Source organism: Gorilla gorilla, chromosome 1, assembly GCF_029281585.2.
Source record: "Gorilla gorilla gorilla isolate KB3781 chromosome 1, NHGRI_mGorGor1-v2.1_pri, whole genome shotgun sequence".
NCBI classification, from domain to species: domain Eukaryota; kingdom Metazoa; phylum Chordata; class Mammalia; order Primates; family Hominidae; genus Gorilla; species Gorilla gorilla.
The window spans coordinates 60442111-60460612 of NC_073224.2; the positions used below are offsets into that span (position 1 = coordinate 60442111).

The 18502-nt window shown below is 32.3% G+C and overlaps 1 protein-coding gene across 5 annotated transcripts in view; it reads left to right on the top strand.

Annotated features, from left to right (window-relative positions):
* KCNT2 (potassium sodium-activated channel subfamily T member 2) overlaps positions 1-18502 on the top strand; it is a 381853-nt gene that overhangs the window by 280734 nt on the left and 82617 nt on the right. For 3 of the 5 annotated variants that reach the window (XM_019028251.4, XM_019028255.4, XM_063709886.1), the window contains 2 exons: positions 2045-2217; positions 13003-13137. In XM_019028251.4, coding sequence (XP_018883796.3) covers positions 2045-2217; positions 13003-13137 — 308 coding nt within the window. Of the gene's footprint in view, positions 1-2044; positions 2218-9476; positions 9549-13002; positions 13138-18502 lie in introns of all 5 variants that reach the window. The other 2 variants (XM_055378337.2, XM_055378343.2) reach the window with 1 other exon arrangement.

Sequence of the window (18502 nt, forward strand, 5' to 3'; positions counted from 1 at the left end):
CATCAGCTCAACACTATTCTTGTTGCATGCATGATCTCTTTCTGAGTGACTTTATTTCTTATATTACTTCAGATTCTGTTTATAATTCTCCAGGTACCCTTTCAATAAAGACTTGTTGCCCTTGTTCATTACCATTTCCTTTGTTCTCTATTCTTTCTTATACCTTAGAATTTCCTTCTGGATTCATTTTCCTGCTTCCTAGATTACCACCTTTAGAAATTCTGTTAAGGAGATTCTATTGGTGGAGAATCCTTTTAATTATGGTTTCCTTTTATTTTGCTCTCATTCTTGAAAGATGGTTTACTTTGTGTGCAAGTCCAGGCTGTTAATTTAGTTTTCTGGTTTTTTTTTTTTTTTCTTTTAGCACTTTAAGGACTTTACTTACTGCCTTCTGTGCTCCAAATAATGGCTGAAAAGTCAGCTACCATTCCAATTGTTTTTTCTTGTAGATGTGGCTCTTTTCTCTGTGTCTGCTTTAAGATCTTCTCATTTGGTTTTTCATCACATCTCAAAAACTCTCAGCCAATATTTACTTGAATAAGTTTTCTTTCTGATTCTCTCTTAGCTCTTTTTCAGATATTCTGATTAAATAAATGTTAGATATTCTCACGATAGCTTCCAAGTCTTAATTTTTTCACCCTAGGTTCTGTTTTTTTTCTTCTCTGCCTTTCATTTTAGTTTCTGTATTCCATTCTGTCCCGCACGTGATCCCTTTGGCTGAATCTTATGTGTAATTTAAATAATGTTTTGAGTTACACTCTTTAGTTCAAGAAGATACAGAGAAATAGATTTAGATATTATTTTTAACATCTACCTGCTAGATGTTATTTTAAATAGCCTCTTGTTCTTTTCTCAGGCTTTAAATACTTTTTCTTTTATTTAAACATGTTAAATGTGCTCATTTTATATTCTGAATTTAATCACAAAATTCGTAGTCTTTGTGGGTCTAGTTATCTTGTTATGATTATTTCTGTTTACTCATGGTGCTTTGTTTTCAGCAGTGTTTTGTAATTTTTTTATTCAAGATTAATGGCAAAGAATATTCCAGAGGTGTCCGAGCATGGTGGCTCATGCCTGTAATCCCAGCATTTGGGGAGGCTGAGGTGGGTGGATTGCTTGAGCCCAGGACCCCGTATCTACAAAAACACAAAAACATTAGTCAAGCGTGCTGGTGCCCACCTGTAGTCCCAGCTACTCGGGAGGCTGAGGTGGGAGAATCACCTGAGACTGGAAATTTGAGGTTTCAGTGAGCAATGATTGCACCACTGCACTCCAGCCTGGGCGGCAGGAGTGAGGCCCTGTCTCAAAAAAAAAAAAAAAAAAAAAAAAAGATCAGAATATTCCAGAGGTGATAAATGTTCCAGAGAACTAACTAATCTCAACCCACATAAATAAGAAATGAACATAAAGACATATAAAGGTAAAAGAGCAGAACATCAAAACAGTTCTCCATGCAGATAATTTAGCTGAAAATAATATTGGGTTAACAACGCTAATTCTGTCAAATTCTAGACTCCATGAAATACCAAAATGCCCTTAGCCCAACGATGAGTTTTGGTAATGCTTTGTTCCAAATGCATGTAGACAGTTAGGGGTTTTTTGTTTTTTGCTTTTTTTTTTCACTGTTTTCTTTTCTTCATCGCTTTAAGCATTCAGTACTGGGAATGTTCCTGAAGTTACCTAATTATGATATTACTATATTTCTGGAAATGAAAGTCAGAGAAAGTTAATTCGTAAAAGTGTATACCTGGATGTCTTCTAGCAGCAAGCTTTAGTTTACAATAGAACAAGCACACACACAAAATGTTGGCTCTTTCGACATCAAGCTACAAACCTGCAATTCATTTTCCTTGTCCATGCACACTTTTATTTCTTACTGCAGGTTGCAGAAATGGGCACAGAAAAATGTAACTATTTTCAAATTTATTAGAAAATAAGGATTTACGTTCTTTGATTAATTTTACATTTTCATATAGCTTAAATTTTCTCCAAATTTTAATGGAGTATCCAAATGGCATTTCAATGTATACTTTCTCTTCTCTAGAGCTGCCAACATAACTACTATGAGGATGCAAAAGCCTATGGATTCAAAAATAAACTAATTATAGTTGCAGCTGAAACAGCTGGAAATGGATTATATAACTTTATTGTTCCTCTCAGGGCATATTATAGACCAAAGAAAGAACTTAATCCCATAGTACTGCTATTGGATAACCCGTAAGTATATTTTAAGATACACAAACAAGATAAACTGTTTTTAATAGTATGTTAATGTATATCAAAAATATTTGCCTGTAATATTCTGTTAGTATTTTAAATCAGATACATTATGGTACATGATTCATTGGGAGATATATTCTGTGCTGTGATACAAAATATATCATTGAATATGATTATATTCATAAATACTACTTAAAACTAGGATATTCTGAGAATTTTATTTAAAACTGTTTTGCAAGTGGTCATCTACTCATAATACCACAGGAAGCAGGCCACTGAAATAATTACTGCAATTTTCCTTAAATTAATCAACTAGCCTGACAAATCTCTGCCAAAACTGGACAATTTTTTTTGTCTTTCTAAAGAACCATTAATTATCAGAGAAGCATTTACTGATCCATTTTTATATGTTATAACACAAAGCATCATCAGAGGTTATTATGATTGGACCACTGTTAAACCATACATTCTATGACATAATAGAAGTAATGCTTTACCTTGTGCATTTATTTGGAAAATATTGGATTGGTTTACTTTTGTTAAATAGGACTACTTAAGCAATTCAAAATTCTTATGCAAATATAAATATGGGTCACTGAATGAGACAGTCAAAGCCATTTTATTCTAAAATTATAATATCCGTCTCTGTGACTGGAAATTAGTAGCAGGTGGTCTTAGGATTAATACCATATTTTAGGATTCTCTCACTCTCCTCATCCATTCCAATGTGATGCAAATGTCAAGATGAACTATTACTAAATGAGGCCAAATTCCGTTGCCTTGTCTCTGCCTTTCAAAATTATCAAACAAAGTTTTTTATAAGAGAGACATCTGCCCAATACATTATAACTTTATAGTGTTGCTTATTCTCACTTTACCAATATCAAAATACTTATTGATGCAACTTTCTTAGAATCATCATTATAAGAATAATCAACTCCAAAAATTTATCACACTTGTAGAATTTTCATTTGAAGAATTTTCAGATATGATTACTCAATGACTTTTTCTATACTTCTTTGGCATCTAAGGAAAGCTGAGGCATATTTAGGGTAAATGAAGGGGAACAGAAACTTGGACCAAATTTCAGAAGAAATAAAAGTTTGTTAAAACAAATTTTAGAACAATCAAAGTTGCATTGTGGGATGGCTATGGCAATACAGTGGTTGTAAATCACTTCTTTCAAATATAATCTGAATTCTGAAGCATCTCTGGTAGGAAGCTCCAAGAAATTGGCTGAGCTGCCACAGGAGGGATGCCTAACTGTGTGAGTTCAAATGTGTCAGCTTTTGGCTTCTTTTGCTTATAATGAGTCCATTGCCCTGAAAGTGGAAGTTAAGACAATGGCATTTGCAAACATTGCCTTAGAGTAGCTATATGTTGTATGGCTTGGATCAAACTGGATCAATTCAGGTACCAGGTTACAGACAGGAAGATAGGAAGTGGATTGAGAAAAAAGTGGAACTGTGCTTACAGCATCTTTCTGGTAGGACTAAGGACAAAACTGTACTTTCCTCCTCTTCACATAATTTCAAGATAAAGTTTCTTGTCCTGATGTGTAAACCTCCCTACCAAAAATTGGTCTCTTCATATTTGGGACATGGAGTTCACTCTATGAACAGAGATGGACTCCTCATTTTCAATCTTCAGTCTGGCTAGGTAACCTTATTTCAAATCTCTAAGTCTCCATTTTCACCATCACACAGGTGACAGGAGCTAAGAAGTGTTTTACTTGTATGTTTTATGTAGATTTTAGAGTAGCTATAACCAAATCAATCCCTTTCTGTTTGGTTTTGAATAAACAGGTTACAAAAATGTCTGATTACTGAATGATTGATGGATTTGTATATTAGGATTATAAAATCAATTTTGTGATTGTTCAAGGAATGAAGACTGTATAGCCAGTCTTCATTCCTTGATCAATCACAGAATAATCTGAAAACTCTACCTCTCTTAATTACTGACAACTGGTTAGTATTTCTCTATAAATATAGATGTGGCTTTTATCAGATAATAATTCATCGGAATAAGACCATAAAGATTATTCAATAAAGTTAATATTATTTACCTCCATCCTCTGTTCATAATTATAATGACTATTTACTACATGTCAGTCATCATACTACACACTTTATTTTACATTTTAGTTGCACAAGTCACATATTTACATTACAATGATGATTTAGTCTTAGAGAGATGTGCCAAGCAGTTTAAAATCTCAAATTACGATGTAAACATTTAAATAAACCGAAAGCTGTGTGAGGTGGCTACAACACTGTCTCTTATTTTAAGAGGATGTAAAAGAGACACAAAGAAGGTGAATGACCTTTTTCATGGTCAGTTTTTGAATTAGACCTTTCTATGAAATTTCTGTTTTATTTTTCTTTCAACTTACAGGGTTTTCATATATGAAAAAAATACATGTTGCTTGCTCATACTTTTTGAAAACAAGAATATATCTTAACTTTGGTTTATTTTTGCATTAAAAGTTCCCTTTGCCTTCCTAATGGCTTACATTTGGGAATCCAACAATCCACATTATATTGTTATTAAATAATTCTTGTAGGGTTTGACTTTATTTCAAAGCGTTAGGTTGAAAGTTCATGCTGTAAAATCTGTTAGCTTTCTGTGTACTTCCCGAAAGTATTGTCGAATATTCTTATTTGTTGTCCTCTGTTCCTTTGGTTAAGAATGAGGAAACTAAAACTAAACACCAATTAACAATGTTCCAGGAAGTTTTATGCAATTCTTTTTTTTTTTTAACAATTAGATGCCTGTTGCTCTGAAATGGAGAGCACTTTGCAATCCATCCTACAATATTACAAAAAAAATGAGGCTTTCTTCTTTACAATATTTCCATATTATAGGAATTCCGACAATGATGATTGCATACACTTCTAGAATTATTAGTTAGTTTTGAGGGTTTGACTTTAAATTCACATGAGTACAGCTGAAAATAGTATTCAGTACGTGGCTATTTTTAAAAATTAGTCGAAACGGCAATTAATTCAATATAACAGAAACAAATAATAGCAGATGTAATAAGCATGGGATTTTAAAATGTAAATTAAATTTATAATATTCATACACATAATATGCCAAAATAAGTGTTCACAATGTTTTCAAATATAAACCTTTCTAGATCTTAAATGGTAATTAAATAAAACTCAGTCATATTGAAAAGCATCTTTCAGTTGTTACTGGTTCATTAGAGCTGATGTCAGTTCTGATTGGCTGGCCATCTGTTCTGTTTGGTCTGTTGTGCCATACTGATTTTAAATATTTTGATTACCACCCCAACCTTAAAGGTCATCTAGTCATTTTTAACATCATCTCATGTGAAAGATAGAAAAGCAAGTCAAAAGCTAGAATATATTATCCAAAGCTACATAAGGATGAAGTGAAAGATCCAGGCTTTTGCTCTTAATATTTATCAAGGTCTTCTTCACACTATCCATTTATTAAATCAATCTTCTTTCCACATATGGTGCCAAGTAAACTTCAGCTTATTTTAAAAGTAATGATAAAATCCCTGATGTCAGTGTTCTTATTTTTAAAATTCAAACTTTAGACTTATTCAGATCTGAGATAAGTTCTAAATTTATGCTCTTGATAGGTCTGTTAAATGTTACTGAGTCTTTCTAAGCCACATTTTTCTGATTTGTAAAATGGTTAAAACATTTATCTTAAAAAGCAATTGTGAGATGATGTAGATAATGTATATAAAATCCTAGTGCAATATCTGATTCATAAAAGGAAGATAAGAAACATCATTTTTTTCTTCTGCCAATCAAGAAAATAACACTGTCACTATTCAAACTGATGGACGGATTATGAAAACCCAATTAATAAAAAAAGGACACTTATTTAAGTAGCTAAAATTAAACTACTTTCATATTGTCTAGCAAGGAATAAAATACTTTAAAGTGGAATTAGGAAATGTTAACAAAATAAACTGTGCTCATAAAAGCATGCTATGCTCATTTCTTGAACTTGAAATAAAGAAATTAATTTTTATTGTTATTAGTTAAATGGGAACAAAATAATGGTCTTGAATTTTACAAATTCATACAAATTTACAAACCTTTTTTACTTCCTAACAGTCACTGACTAATATTTGGATGGCAACTTTTGCTATGAGAATTTCTATAAGAATATGAGGCTTTTGGCTCATAAGTCATCATCTTTTCTAATAGAATTACAGTTAAGACTCATTAATGAATGTGCTCATTTTCCTTCTGTTTGCTAACATCAGTTACTTTTTGTGTTTGTTGAATTTTTATTTTGTTTATTACCGGTTAGTTTCAGCCTGTGTTGTTTTGTTTTGTTTTGATTCATGTATATTTATTCTTCCCTGGATCTATTTTTTGTCATGTTTACCTTTTTAATTGATTATCAAATACTTCTTTATATATTAAGCAACTGTGGTCTACAAATTTTGTATAAGTAACAATTTTTCGACATTTATTTCTTATTAATCTGTTTGTAATAAGCTATATAGTTAAATATGTCAATCATTGTCACCACTTTTCCTTAATGTAATTCCCAACGTAAATAAGCCTTCTCTGTTTAGCAGTCAGATTTTAAAAAATGCATACATTTTATTCTACTGCATAATTTTTTAAATATAAAACTCTTCATCAGTACTTTGGGGACATAATGTAGGAAAAGGACATCTAGTTTTAGGAATGTTTTATGTTTTTGTTTAATGTTTTTCAATAATAATGCTTCCCAATGTAAAGGTTGTGCTTGCCAATTAGCTGCCTCCCAATGATTAACAAATTGTTTTATTATGAGCCTATAATATCATTTATGTTACTCAATTACTAAACAGGTCGGTGCCATGGACACTGTTGACAATGCATTTAGGTGAGCTGGCATAATACATGTAAATGCAGAATTTATTTATTCTTTATGTTTCAGATTTCCTTTTAAGCCACCTTTTTTCAATAGCTGTAGTAGATGAATCTATCTATTATGCTAAATTAAATTTTGCAAAGAATACGGCATAATAGACCACTTACCTTAGATATCTTTCATCAGGATTATATATTTAGTAGGGTTCAGGTGACTTCATTTACCTTGTAACATAGCTGAATTCATGTAAGGATGAACCATACTACCACAATACAGATGTTAAAGCAATTTCCAAGGATTTGGCACATTGCTTGCCCATTGTAAGTACATATTTGTGGTAGAATTGCATGTGACTGAAATTCATGAGTTTCTTAAAGCATAACAATGATTAAATTTGATGACCAGTTAGGTTTTATATTCTCTGCTAGACAAAGCAACAAAATAGAAAGGCCTTATCTTCATTTTTAACTCTAGTAGAAGGGTTGGCATAAAATCAAGACTTACTTTGTCCACAGTGACCTCAAGACACAGGCGAAGGGATTTTTCAGACCACCGCAACAGCCCAGTGTTGCCCCACTCTTGTGGTACCTGCATCTTCCTATGTGCTTCTCCAATTACAAGACAGGGTGAGAGAGGTGTGGAGGGTTTTGAATCAGCAATTAAAATAGCCCTGCTAATTTTAAGAAGCAGGACAGTGCCTAGAAAGAGTATAACTAGAAATCTGTACCATAAGGCACTATCAGAGACTGCTACTGGAGTGTATGTATATTTGGTTATAATATTTGTTGAAAACATATATCAGGATCTTTAAAACTGTTTATAGGCTGTGATCCACTAATATCCCTTCCATAAATGTTTTGGGATAATGATAAAAAAAAAATCAATGCTTAAAAAAAAAAAAAGAAAAGAAAGTCTTCGGAAGATGTGAATACCAGTGTTAAATACGATAGCAAGGTACTGCAAAGAACTGATAACTGCAGTATTTCACAGAAAAAAGTGAAAATAACTTACAAAATAAGTAACTGAGGATTTTAAGAATGAATTGTGGTACATTCGTAAGATGTAATACTATTGGGTCATTTTAATGACTACAAAGAAAATTAATGATAAGAGAAATTTAATCAAAATTAAAATAATGGTATTCTTTACAAGTTTTTTTTTTCTTTAAATGTTTTGCTGTATTGAGCATTCTTTTTCTTCAGAGTGTAAAGAGCTAGAAGGATGACCAACAGGAGAGAAATAAGTCAGGGAGAGAACAAAAAGTTCATCTAGTCAGGGAGGCTTGTAGGTACTAGTTTTCTTGGCCTAGAATTTTCTTCTCCTCCTCATATGCTGAACAAACTCCTACTAATCCTTTAATATTCAAATTAAATATCAGCTCTGTGAAATGTTCCTCAATTCTGCCTCCTAAATATAACATATTGTTTGTTATATTGTTTGTTATATTGTTTGTTTTTACAGATTAAACTATATAATAGAATTGTATGATTTTGTACATAATTTTTAAATTTTTAAATTTTAAATTTTAAATTTTAAATTTAAATTTTTGTACATAATTTTTAAAACTCTTTATTTCTTACAAGTTAACAGGATATTCTTTTGCATATGCCTGAATGTGTTAAAATGTCTATTAAATAAAATGTTTGGATACATATATGCTGAGTGAATAGATACATGAAGGAATTAATAACTTTGTGAAATGAATACAATAGATTAAGCAATTTCTAAGGAAGCTTTCCAGTTTATGGTTCTTTCCTCAAATATGTATATAAGTAAAGATTTCAGTCATAAATATTTCCTCAATAATATATATAGAGTATATCAATAAATTTAAAAATGCATTACTTTCATTATAATTTTATATAATGCATATTTTGCATGAGCATATATACTATATTTATTTGACATACTGACATATTATATAGGGCATGTTGTGATTATACATATATCCCTTAGAGAAAGTAGTTCTTAATAGACATGCTTAATAGTTGCTCACTAAGAGGCATTAGTACCCGTTGCTTTAGATCATCTAAAAAAATGCATTAGTTTTTTATTTTACAAGGCCTCCTCTGCATGGATAACTTTTAAATTTATTTATAAGATTTCTTGGTCATAATTAAGAATATCAATTCTGTATTTCTGTAGAATTATGCCATAATGTTTCTGATTTAGAAAGCTGAGAATACAACTTGTTTTTATAATTCTGAGGGCATTTTATGATTCATAACAAGTGCAAATGACATTTTCTAGTTAATGTTAAGAAAAAAAGCACTGAAAATTAATTTTGTCAGCAGTGTTGAGTTTTGGAAATGCAAACTAAGTCAACTTACTTCCTTTCCCTAGAAGTGCTACCACTGTTGTGACATTGTGTTTCATTTTGTAACCCATCTACTACTTAGGCCAGATATGCATTTTCTGGATGCAATCTGTTGGTTTCCAATGGTTTACTACATGGTGGGCTCTATTGACAAGTAGGTGACAAAATCTTTGGCACACTAACTAGTGTAGTGTCCTGTGGTTTGTCATGTGCTGTGCCTTGTTACTGCATGATGAGTGTAATTTGCCGTGTCAGTATTGCAAATATGATATATTTTGCATGTAGAGCTTATGTTCTCGTGTTATACATCTTGTATTAAACTTTCTAAGTAGTAATCTATTGTTGAATTAAAACAAATCTTGCTGCATGTCAATTTTGTCAGTTTTGCTCAGTTTCTAATGCTGTTTTAGTTTTGTGTCATCTATAATAACATTATTACTATTGACATAGTGGTAGAGAAAACTAAAGTTGCAATATTGTGATGCATTGATAGCATTACGATAACTTCTGGAAACTTTGAAATAATTTAGAAATGCTCATTTTAACTTAGATTTATAAATTGGAGCAATTCCTTTAGAGTTTACTTTGGTCACATGTCAGTGTTTATAATTTCTAAAATATTTGTTAATTAAAAGGTCATATGTGTTTAATACATTAGTAATTAAATACAAATTCTTATACATGTATTATGGTGACATTAAAAATATATATAAAAATAAAAGATCAAAAAGCTAATATACTTGAAATAATATGTTACTTTTCCACTTCTAAAAAATGTCAGCCAGAGCCTTCAAAATAAAATGCTAAAATTTACCAATTGAGAACTTTAACACTTACATTTTATCCTGTAGATGTTGAAGGAAACAAAGTTTTACAACTTTGAAAGTATTTAGTGCTGTGGATACATTAAAGGTCAAACAGTCTAAAATATGATTAGCCTCCATTCTATGTTAATATAATTTACCTCATCAGTTATGATAATACTAACCAAGTAAATAAGCTGTAGTTAGATGTACTAAAAGTACTATTTAAATTCTACACATGTTTTATAACCAATCATCTTTTTTGAAATCTTTTGAGGTGATAATGTTCTGTTAAAATTTATTAGAAAAACAGTATATCTAAAAGCTAAAGAATAAACATCCCATATACCTTTTCTGATGCAAACTATGAAGTGGATTCTTCCTCTGTAAAAGTATTTATGGTGAGAGAATAAATAATTGAAAGGATCAAATTCCTAGGGACAGAAATAAAACAGAATTGGCTACAAATTGATAATTGTTGGTCTGGGGACAGTTATGTTCATCTAACAATTCTCCTCTTTTGCTTGTGTTTGAAATCTTTCTTTAAAAATACCTCTTTGAATGAATTAAAACACATTCATGAACACTTCTTTACACTTACGTATTTCACATTCTAGTCCTTGCAAAAAGGAGTCTTAGAGAGGGATAGAAAGGGAGGCTTTGCCAATTATCCCTATAACTTGTTTTCCATCTAGATTGACTTTCTTGTGCTCCCATCTGCTGGCCACACTGTGTAAAGCAGCCATGCTGAGGGAAAAATAAGGCAATGGCCTTGCAGAAATTATGATGGAGAGGAGTTATAAGAATAAGTTGGCAGCCTACTTAAAAAAAAATAAGTGCAGTAGTAAATAGAAAAATAATAATATAATCTTAAAACATAAAACAATTAAAAAGCTTCCACATGGTTCAGAGATATTATTCCAAATTTATCTACTTTCTATATAGATTTAAATTGATATGTAATGATAATTTGACAAGGTTATGAGTAAACTATAACAGCCAGTATTTTTGAGACTGGAATTAACCGACACATGTGGGTATAGGTAACAGTTAGCTATTTAGCACAGGTACTCTCAAAGTGAAGTTTTGGTCAAATGTTCACTTCAACGTCATTGAATGATTGATGATTAACTATTCATCTTTCCTATCTTCACTTCTATGCATATATACTTATCCAGTCACTCTTATCCTCGACTGCCCTATCCTTTCCTTTTCCTATATAGGTAATTATAATGGAGATGTTTTATTAATGAAGAAAAAAGATTGTGAAAGCTGAAATATGAGAAAGTGATGTAAAATTATGATAAGGTGGTGTGAAGACATATGACTTAAGCGTCATTTTGATGGTCCACAAGGGCCATAACACATTCATTTTCCATCTAACTCTTTCTTTTTTAATGTACTTTAATAAATTAAGAAAAATTATGATAAATTTCCTAAAAAAAAGAAAGACCCAAGTATCCCTAGGCATTTAAACTTGAAGGTCATCGTAGTGGTTGGATGTTATGGTCCTGGCCCCTCTTATCATAGGAAATTTATTTGGAATAACATTCTGTTTCCACAGTTTTAGCCATAAAATCTCTGCCACAGACCATTGTTCCTGATTCAAGCGAAATATTTTTTCTGGACTACTCCTGGGGATCTTGGACTCAAGGCTTTGGTAATACCCTCTCGCCTAATAACAGAGTAAGAAATCCTGCCTCCCGCCTTCCCATAAAAGGAAAATAATTCCCTCTAACGTGACATGGCTAACTCAACCAATCATGCACTTGGAAAAGATCCTCAGGGACTTCACTCTTCAATTTAAAAACCTAAGAGAAACTACTACTCTTTAAGCTTTAAACATCCTATTATAAATCAGAAGATACGGAAAGCAATTAACCTATCTTTTCTTATCTGTCTTCAATCAACTCTGTACCTAGAACATTCTTGTACTCATTCAAGTTTAGTCTCCATTATCCAATTCAGTTCTACTTTTCTAGTTTGCATGAAGCAGAGGCAATGAGAATAATGTTTCCCTGTTTCAGCTTTAACGGTAAATAAACATTTTCTTTTAATTCATTGGGAGAATGATAGGTAAGATTTTTTTTTTGTCAGTGATAGGGAAGAAGACTGACTCTATTTTAGCTCACAGGTATGTGTTTCCTACTTTAGCAATTACTTCATCCAGCCAAAGAAATCGGGTTATTCAATCACTTGCTCAAAAACTTAGGCTGGCTAAACAGTAGGCTTGCATACAACAGAATTTGTATATTTTATATGCTCTTGGTTGTGTAGAACCAATCTATAGCACATAGGTCTTACATAAAGGAATAATAAACATTTAAAAATAAACATTTCATAGTTTTGTATTTTTTCATTAAGCTTGACCATCTAAATTAACATAGCACTTATTTATTCCTCTCTTACCAAAATTACTTTAGAAGTAAAAAAAGTAAATGTGTCTTTGAAGTAGTATGTTAACTGTAAAAACAAATTTCTAATATGCTCTATTTTATTGCAAAATGGATGTATTCCATATTTCATGTATATAATTAATAAAAATTATTAAAGAAAATATTTTAACACACATATTTTGAAACAGTTGAGATCTAATGAGATGTAAAGTACCCAAAATAAAAATTATTTCATATTGGTAGATAATATTGTATCATAATTCCCTTTAATAGCTACCTGTGCACACTCTGTAAAAGCCACCTCTAAAGGCAACTTATATAAGCACAGGGGATAGTGCTAGACTTTAGCACTGATTATAACATTGTGATTTATTTAATGTTTGTTTTTCTCTGTTGATTTTTATCAAAGCCTAGATGACTTACTCAGGTGTGGAGTGACCTTTGCTGCTAATATGGTGGTTGTGGATAAAGAGAGCACCATGAGTGCCGAGGAAGACTACATGGCAGATGCCAAAACCATTGTGAACGTGCAGACACTCTTCAGGTAAGTGGCTGAATCATCCAACCTTGCCGCTTACTTTGTGCTAAACATTGGTAAAATATTTGAAACTGACTCTGTGAGGAATGAACATGAGACACACCAACTTTATGTTCATTTATTCATTTTTTTCATAAAGTAAATGTTTATTGAGCATGACTGGCACTGCATAAAGTTAAATTTTTAACACCAGATCAGTAATGCTTCTCATAAAATAAATTGAATGATATATCTATTTTCTCAGATAGTTTAAAAGTAGCAAATTCTTGAAAATCATGTGTACTAGTAGTCATGAGTTTTGACAAGCAGCCCATGTTCTCGTATTGGTATTAAGCCTAGCAGTGACCAAATATTTGCATTTACATACTGAATAGCTAGGACTGAAAGACTGCACAGCTGTGAACAGGTAAGTTACCCATGTTAGGAGCAAAGTCATGGCATCATTTTCACTATTTTCCTGTCTTTTATTAATTAAATGTACCCATTGAATTTAATTCATTGAATTTAATTTAATGGGGATATGAATCCCCATTATGTTTGTCTTTGGGTAAGAGTAAACAATCCTGACTAGAGAAAGAGCCATGCTATAAGTAAAGTCAAACTCGTCTGTCATTCAAGGCATCTGTTTCACTCGGAACAATTCTCCCTAAAATCATATGAAATTTTAAATATCCAAAAGACCATTTTTTAAGTTGTATGAGTTTTGCAGAAGCCTGAAGAAAATACGTGAGCTACCAAATTACAGAGGTAAATGAAACAATCTCAACTTTCTCATCATCCATGTTCACTCCACTTTCATACTTTCATATTGTAGTAAAGCATATATTGAGGTTAATTATTTTGCCTTCTAATTTGAGTTCAAAATTCAAAGGAGAGAGCCTAGATGCGTGTCTGTGTTAAGTTGCCTATTTTTAGTATGATCTTAGGCAAATTACTTTTCTTCTCTACATCTCAATATATTAATCACAATATTATTAAAGATTTAGAAATATGCAATGCCTTACTTAGCACATACCTGGTCATTTTTAATTACTTAATAAATATTAGCTATTAATATTACTAGCAGTATAATTATCACTTCCATGTGGCAGAGGGGAAAAGCCACTGACCTTGGACTATACAGCAGCAAACTTTATCTGGCACAGTGTATATCCTAGAGGCCCCAGCTGACAGTCACTAACTTTGTGACCTTCCTAACCTCATTAAGATTCAGTTTTTCTCATCTATAAAATGCTGCAGAAAATAACCCACCTTGCAGTGTTAATGTAAAGATTAGAGATCAGTTATTTAAAGAATCTGTCATAGCACCTGGAAAATCTACACTGAATTTGCATAAGAACCTCTTGTTCCAGAAGAAGAAATACACACTTTAAAGTTATTATAATGCAGCAGTTCACTTAGAATATAGCTAACTAGTTAACTAGTGAGCTGTATTAAACAGTAGATTTTTAAAAGACACTATATAGAACTTGTTTAAAATATTACAGATATATAAATTTTTTTTCTCTAGAGAATATAAATGAAAATTACAGGGTAGAAAATTAATTCAAGGATGAGATTTATAGCTAGTGAGTAGGGTAAAAATCATGCTTTTTGATTCCATGCTTGGCAAAAGCTAATTATATAAAAGAGGATCCTAGGTCTTTTTAATTAAACATGTTATTTAAACTTTCAATTTACCATGAATTTTATTTCTATTATGGTGACATTTCTATTGATTTAACTTTTATTATATATTCTCTGGATGAATTATTTTGATTCCAAGGAGATAATAAATCCCAATCTTACTGAGAGGTTCAAAGGCTGTAATCAGTAATTTAAAACAAATTAACTCACCATAGTAATCATGGACAGATACATACATGGCAACTAATTGTGCAAAGGCTATGTTACTCTGAGTACCTAGCTGAAGATGTGATTACCACTTGTTGAATGAATGAATGGATGGATGAATGAATGAATTAATAACTTTGGATACCTTAACTATTAGGCTTATCTGTCTTCAGCAGTATATTTTAAAAATTATATAGTTTTTATGGTATATATATAGTGATCTAGACTGAATAGTTTCGAGCAGAATTTTTCAAAAGAACTATTAAAAACCCAAATTGCAAAGAAATTACCTCTGTTCTTTCCTTTCTTATGTCCTATCATGACATTACTATTATTTCTCTAAGTGTATAACAGTATTTTTTAGGAAAAAATTATATGAAACTTTTTTTGTGTTGTGTGTTAAGCTGCTAATCTGTGTATGCTAAGCTAGGCTAGTTTTACATGATAAAAAGTAAGACAGACATTTATAGGTTTCTGTGATATAAGAAGAATCACTTTTGCTGATAAATGACCAAAATCACACAGACTTGGGAGTTGCATTTTACAGATGTGGTTAATTATCATCCTTCAGATCACTCTTCTGCATTCCTTGGAGATTTTAGTTCCTGATTTACTATGACTCTTGCCAACCCTGATTATCATAATTATTGATGATTTCAACAATCTTACATAGATGATCCTTTGAATATCTGACCTTCACCACCCATTCTCATGGTCATAGCCTAAACCTTGAGCTATGAATAATTTTACACTCCACATTCTCAGTTTCTAGCATTCAACACTCTGAGTAGTGCTACTCATTTTCTATCTAATTTCTTCTAATATTCTCAACTCTTAATAGTCCTTTGACCACACTGGAACCTGTCATCCACTGATCCTACTACCTTTTTACTTACCCTAGTCACCTGAGGGCTTTTTCCCTCCCTTACCCAGATTCAAGTCTATGATCAGTCATGATAATCACTGCTGCACTGAAACCCTCAATGGATAATTACTGATTATCTACTACACACTGACACTGATCTCAACTCTCTCCCTTTTCTCTCTTCCTCCTACTCCCAGTTTTCTCTCCTTTTAGGTTCTCTACCCACCACCTTGCATGAAATTCCTTAGAGGCAGATGACAACATTCCAGAGGTAGGATCCAGTTACCCTCATCAGTAAGCATCAGACAACTAGAAATCCAATCACAATGGCTGGATATCAGACTATTTAGGATTAAAGCTTTGGGCCCCATCTCTAAGAGAACTAAATTCTTATACGTTAATTATGCATGCGGGAATAGTATCTTTAAAATATTTCAGCCTATCCTTGTATATTAAAGAACACCATTAATATTCTCAATCGAGAGCCAATTTCTAATTCTTTGATTAGTAAGGCCTATGACTTTGATAGAAGTACAGATAACAGAAGTAATGTTGTGTGAACATTCAGATTAAAAACCAAAGCTTAGGTGATGAAATAGAATGCCCGCTGCACCTGGTGTTTGACTTAAACCAATGCGTGCACCTATCACATTGTTTATTTTGAAGTGTTTCGAAAAGTAAATTACAGACATCATGAGAGTCCTAGAACGACCTAGACAGGCCTTTTATTTATCACTTACCCTGATTCGTTCCTTCTCTCATGATGAGTTTTATCATTTTTTAAATTTATTTATTTATTTATTTTTTCTCACGGAGGGGGCGCTCTTAGTAGGCCTTTAAAGCAGCAAACTTTCTCTGGGACTACCTCCAGTCCAGAGGTTCCAAATTCCCTGGAGGAATAGTGTATCTCCGCTCCTTTACTCAGTAGACTCCTTGAATCCTAAGCAATTGGCTGTTCGCCTCCCTAGACACTATTTCTGCATACCAAAGACAATAAGGAGATAAGATCTTCCTCGGGTTAGATCCTGTTGTACCTCTCTCCCCAAAAGGGTTTTTATTTACACATGTAAAAGAAGACACTCAAGTAAGCCATCCCAGTACAAAGAGCTGCTAAAAAGTGAAAGAAAAGCAAGTCCTCAATTTCAAATTTAAATGTATCCTTCTAAAGATTTAGCTAACAAGACAATCATTACAATTGGAAAACATTTCATGTTTTCATATTTGTATGAACAAGTACTAATTAAACTTAAACAAAGTTTAAACCCACAAATCAAAATGTGCTTTGGATTAGAAACAACCACAGTAAAAAGTCTATGTCAAATTGATCTACCAAAATATCCTACTTGGTGGCTGTTTGGCATGTCACTGGCATCTGTCATTATTTTCATTTTACTGAGAAAGAAATAAACATTTAGAGAAATTTAGTGTCTCATCCTAGCCCATCTAGAAATAAAAAAAAAAAAAAAAATGGCAGATTCAGGGCTATGACCAGAGTGTCAAGAAAGACAAGAGAACTTTACCTAGGAGCTGGGAAAAAAAAGTCTCTCTGGAGAGCACACAGAATATAATGTTTAGGGCAGAATGGGTACAGAATTTGTATGGTAAAAGTCCAGGCGTGACCTAGTTGAGAAGTTCCCTTGGGTTGATTTTGTTTTAATACAAAGATTTTTGGTTGCTGTTTTTGCTTTTGTTTTCTAAACTTTAGCTGACCACACTTGTAAGATAATGAGCAATGTCAATGGAAACATTGAAACAGGTCATGGATTGTTATCTGGTTGGAATGGAGCAACTCCTGCATTAGATCTATAGTAGGACAGGATGACTTCTGTGGCCATGCCTGCAATTGTGATTTGTTAATGTATCATGCTTGGCCCCTAGGTTTACTGAGCATCTAGTAAGTGTCAGGATTGTACAGGATGCTGTGGCTGCAGTGATGAACAAGGTGGACATAGCTGGTGGCCTTTGAATACTAATAGTCTAACAGGGAAGGTATTAAGCCAGTGATTTAAAATTTTAATTAGAGAACTATAACTGTGGCAATTATTGGGGAAAATATGTAGAATTGTACATAGACCCAGATAATAAGAATATTTGCTCTAGTCCCATGGGTCAGGGAATGTCTTCCTGATGAATTGATAATCTTTTACCTGAAAAGTGAAGAGAGACTAAATGGGCAAAAGGATGGGTACAGCACATTCCATATTGGGGCAGCATATACGAAGCTCTGAGATCCTGATAGTGACTATTCAAGGACTTGGAGCAGAGCAAGAGGAAGACTGGTGCGAGGAGGCTGAAATGGAATTTAGAAGCCATATTTTCATGGCTTTGTAAAGTATGTTCATATGTTGGTCTGAATTTTAAGAATAATAGGAAATGATTGAAGAATAAAGAAATTTTAAAAGATAACTGCAGGTACAATGTAGAGAATTGTTTCAGAAAAAGAAAGAGTGGATGAGAGCCGACTAGTTAAAAGACTTCTGTATTGCCACAACTATAAGAGCATACAAAGGCAAGTTTTGTTTATTTGTTTCTGTTTTTTTAAAGAAAAGAATATTGTCTTAGATTGGCACAAGTAGTCATAATCTTACGAAGGAAATAACATGTACATGCACATGGAAAATGACAGATTTCAAAATAATATAACCATAAGTAAATAATTTAAAATACTCAACA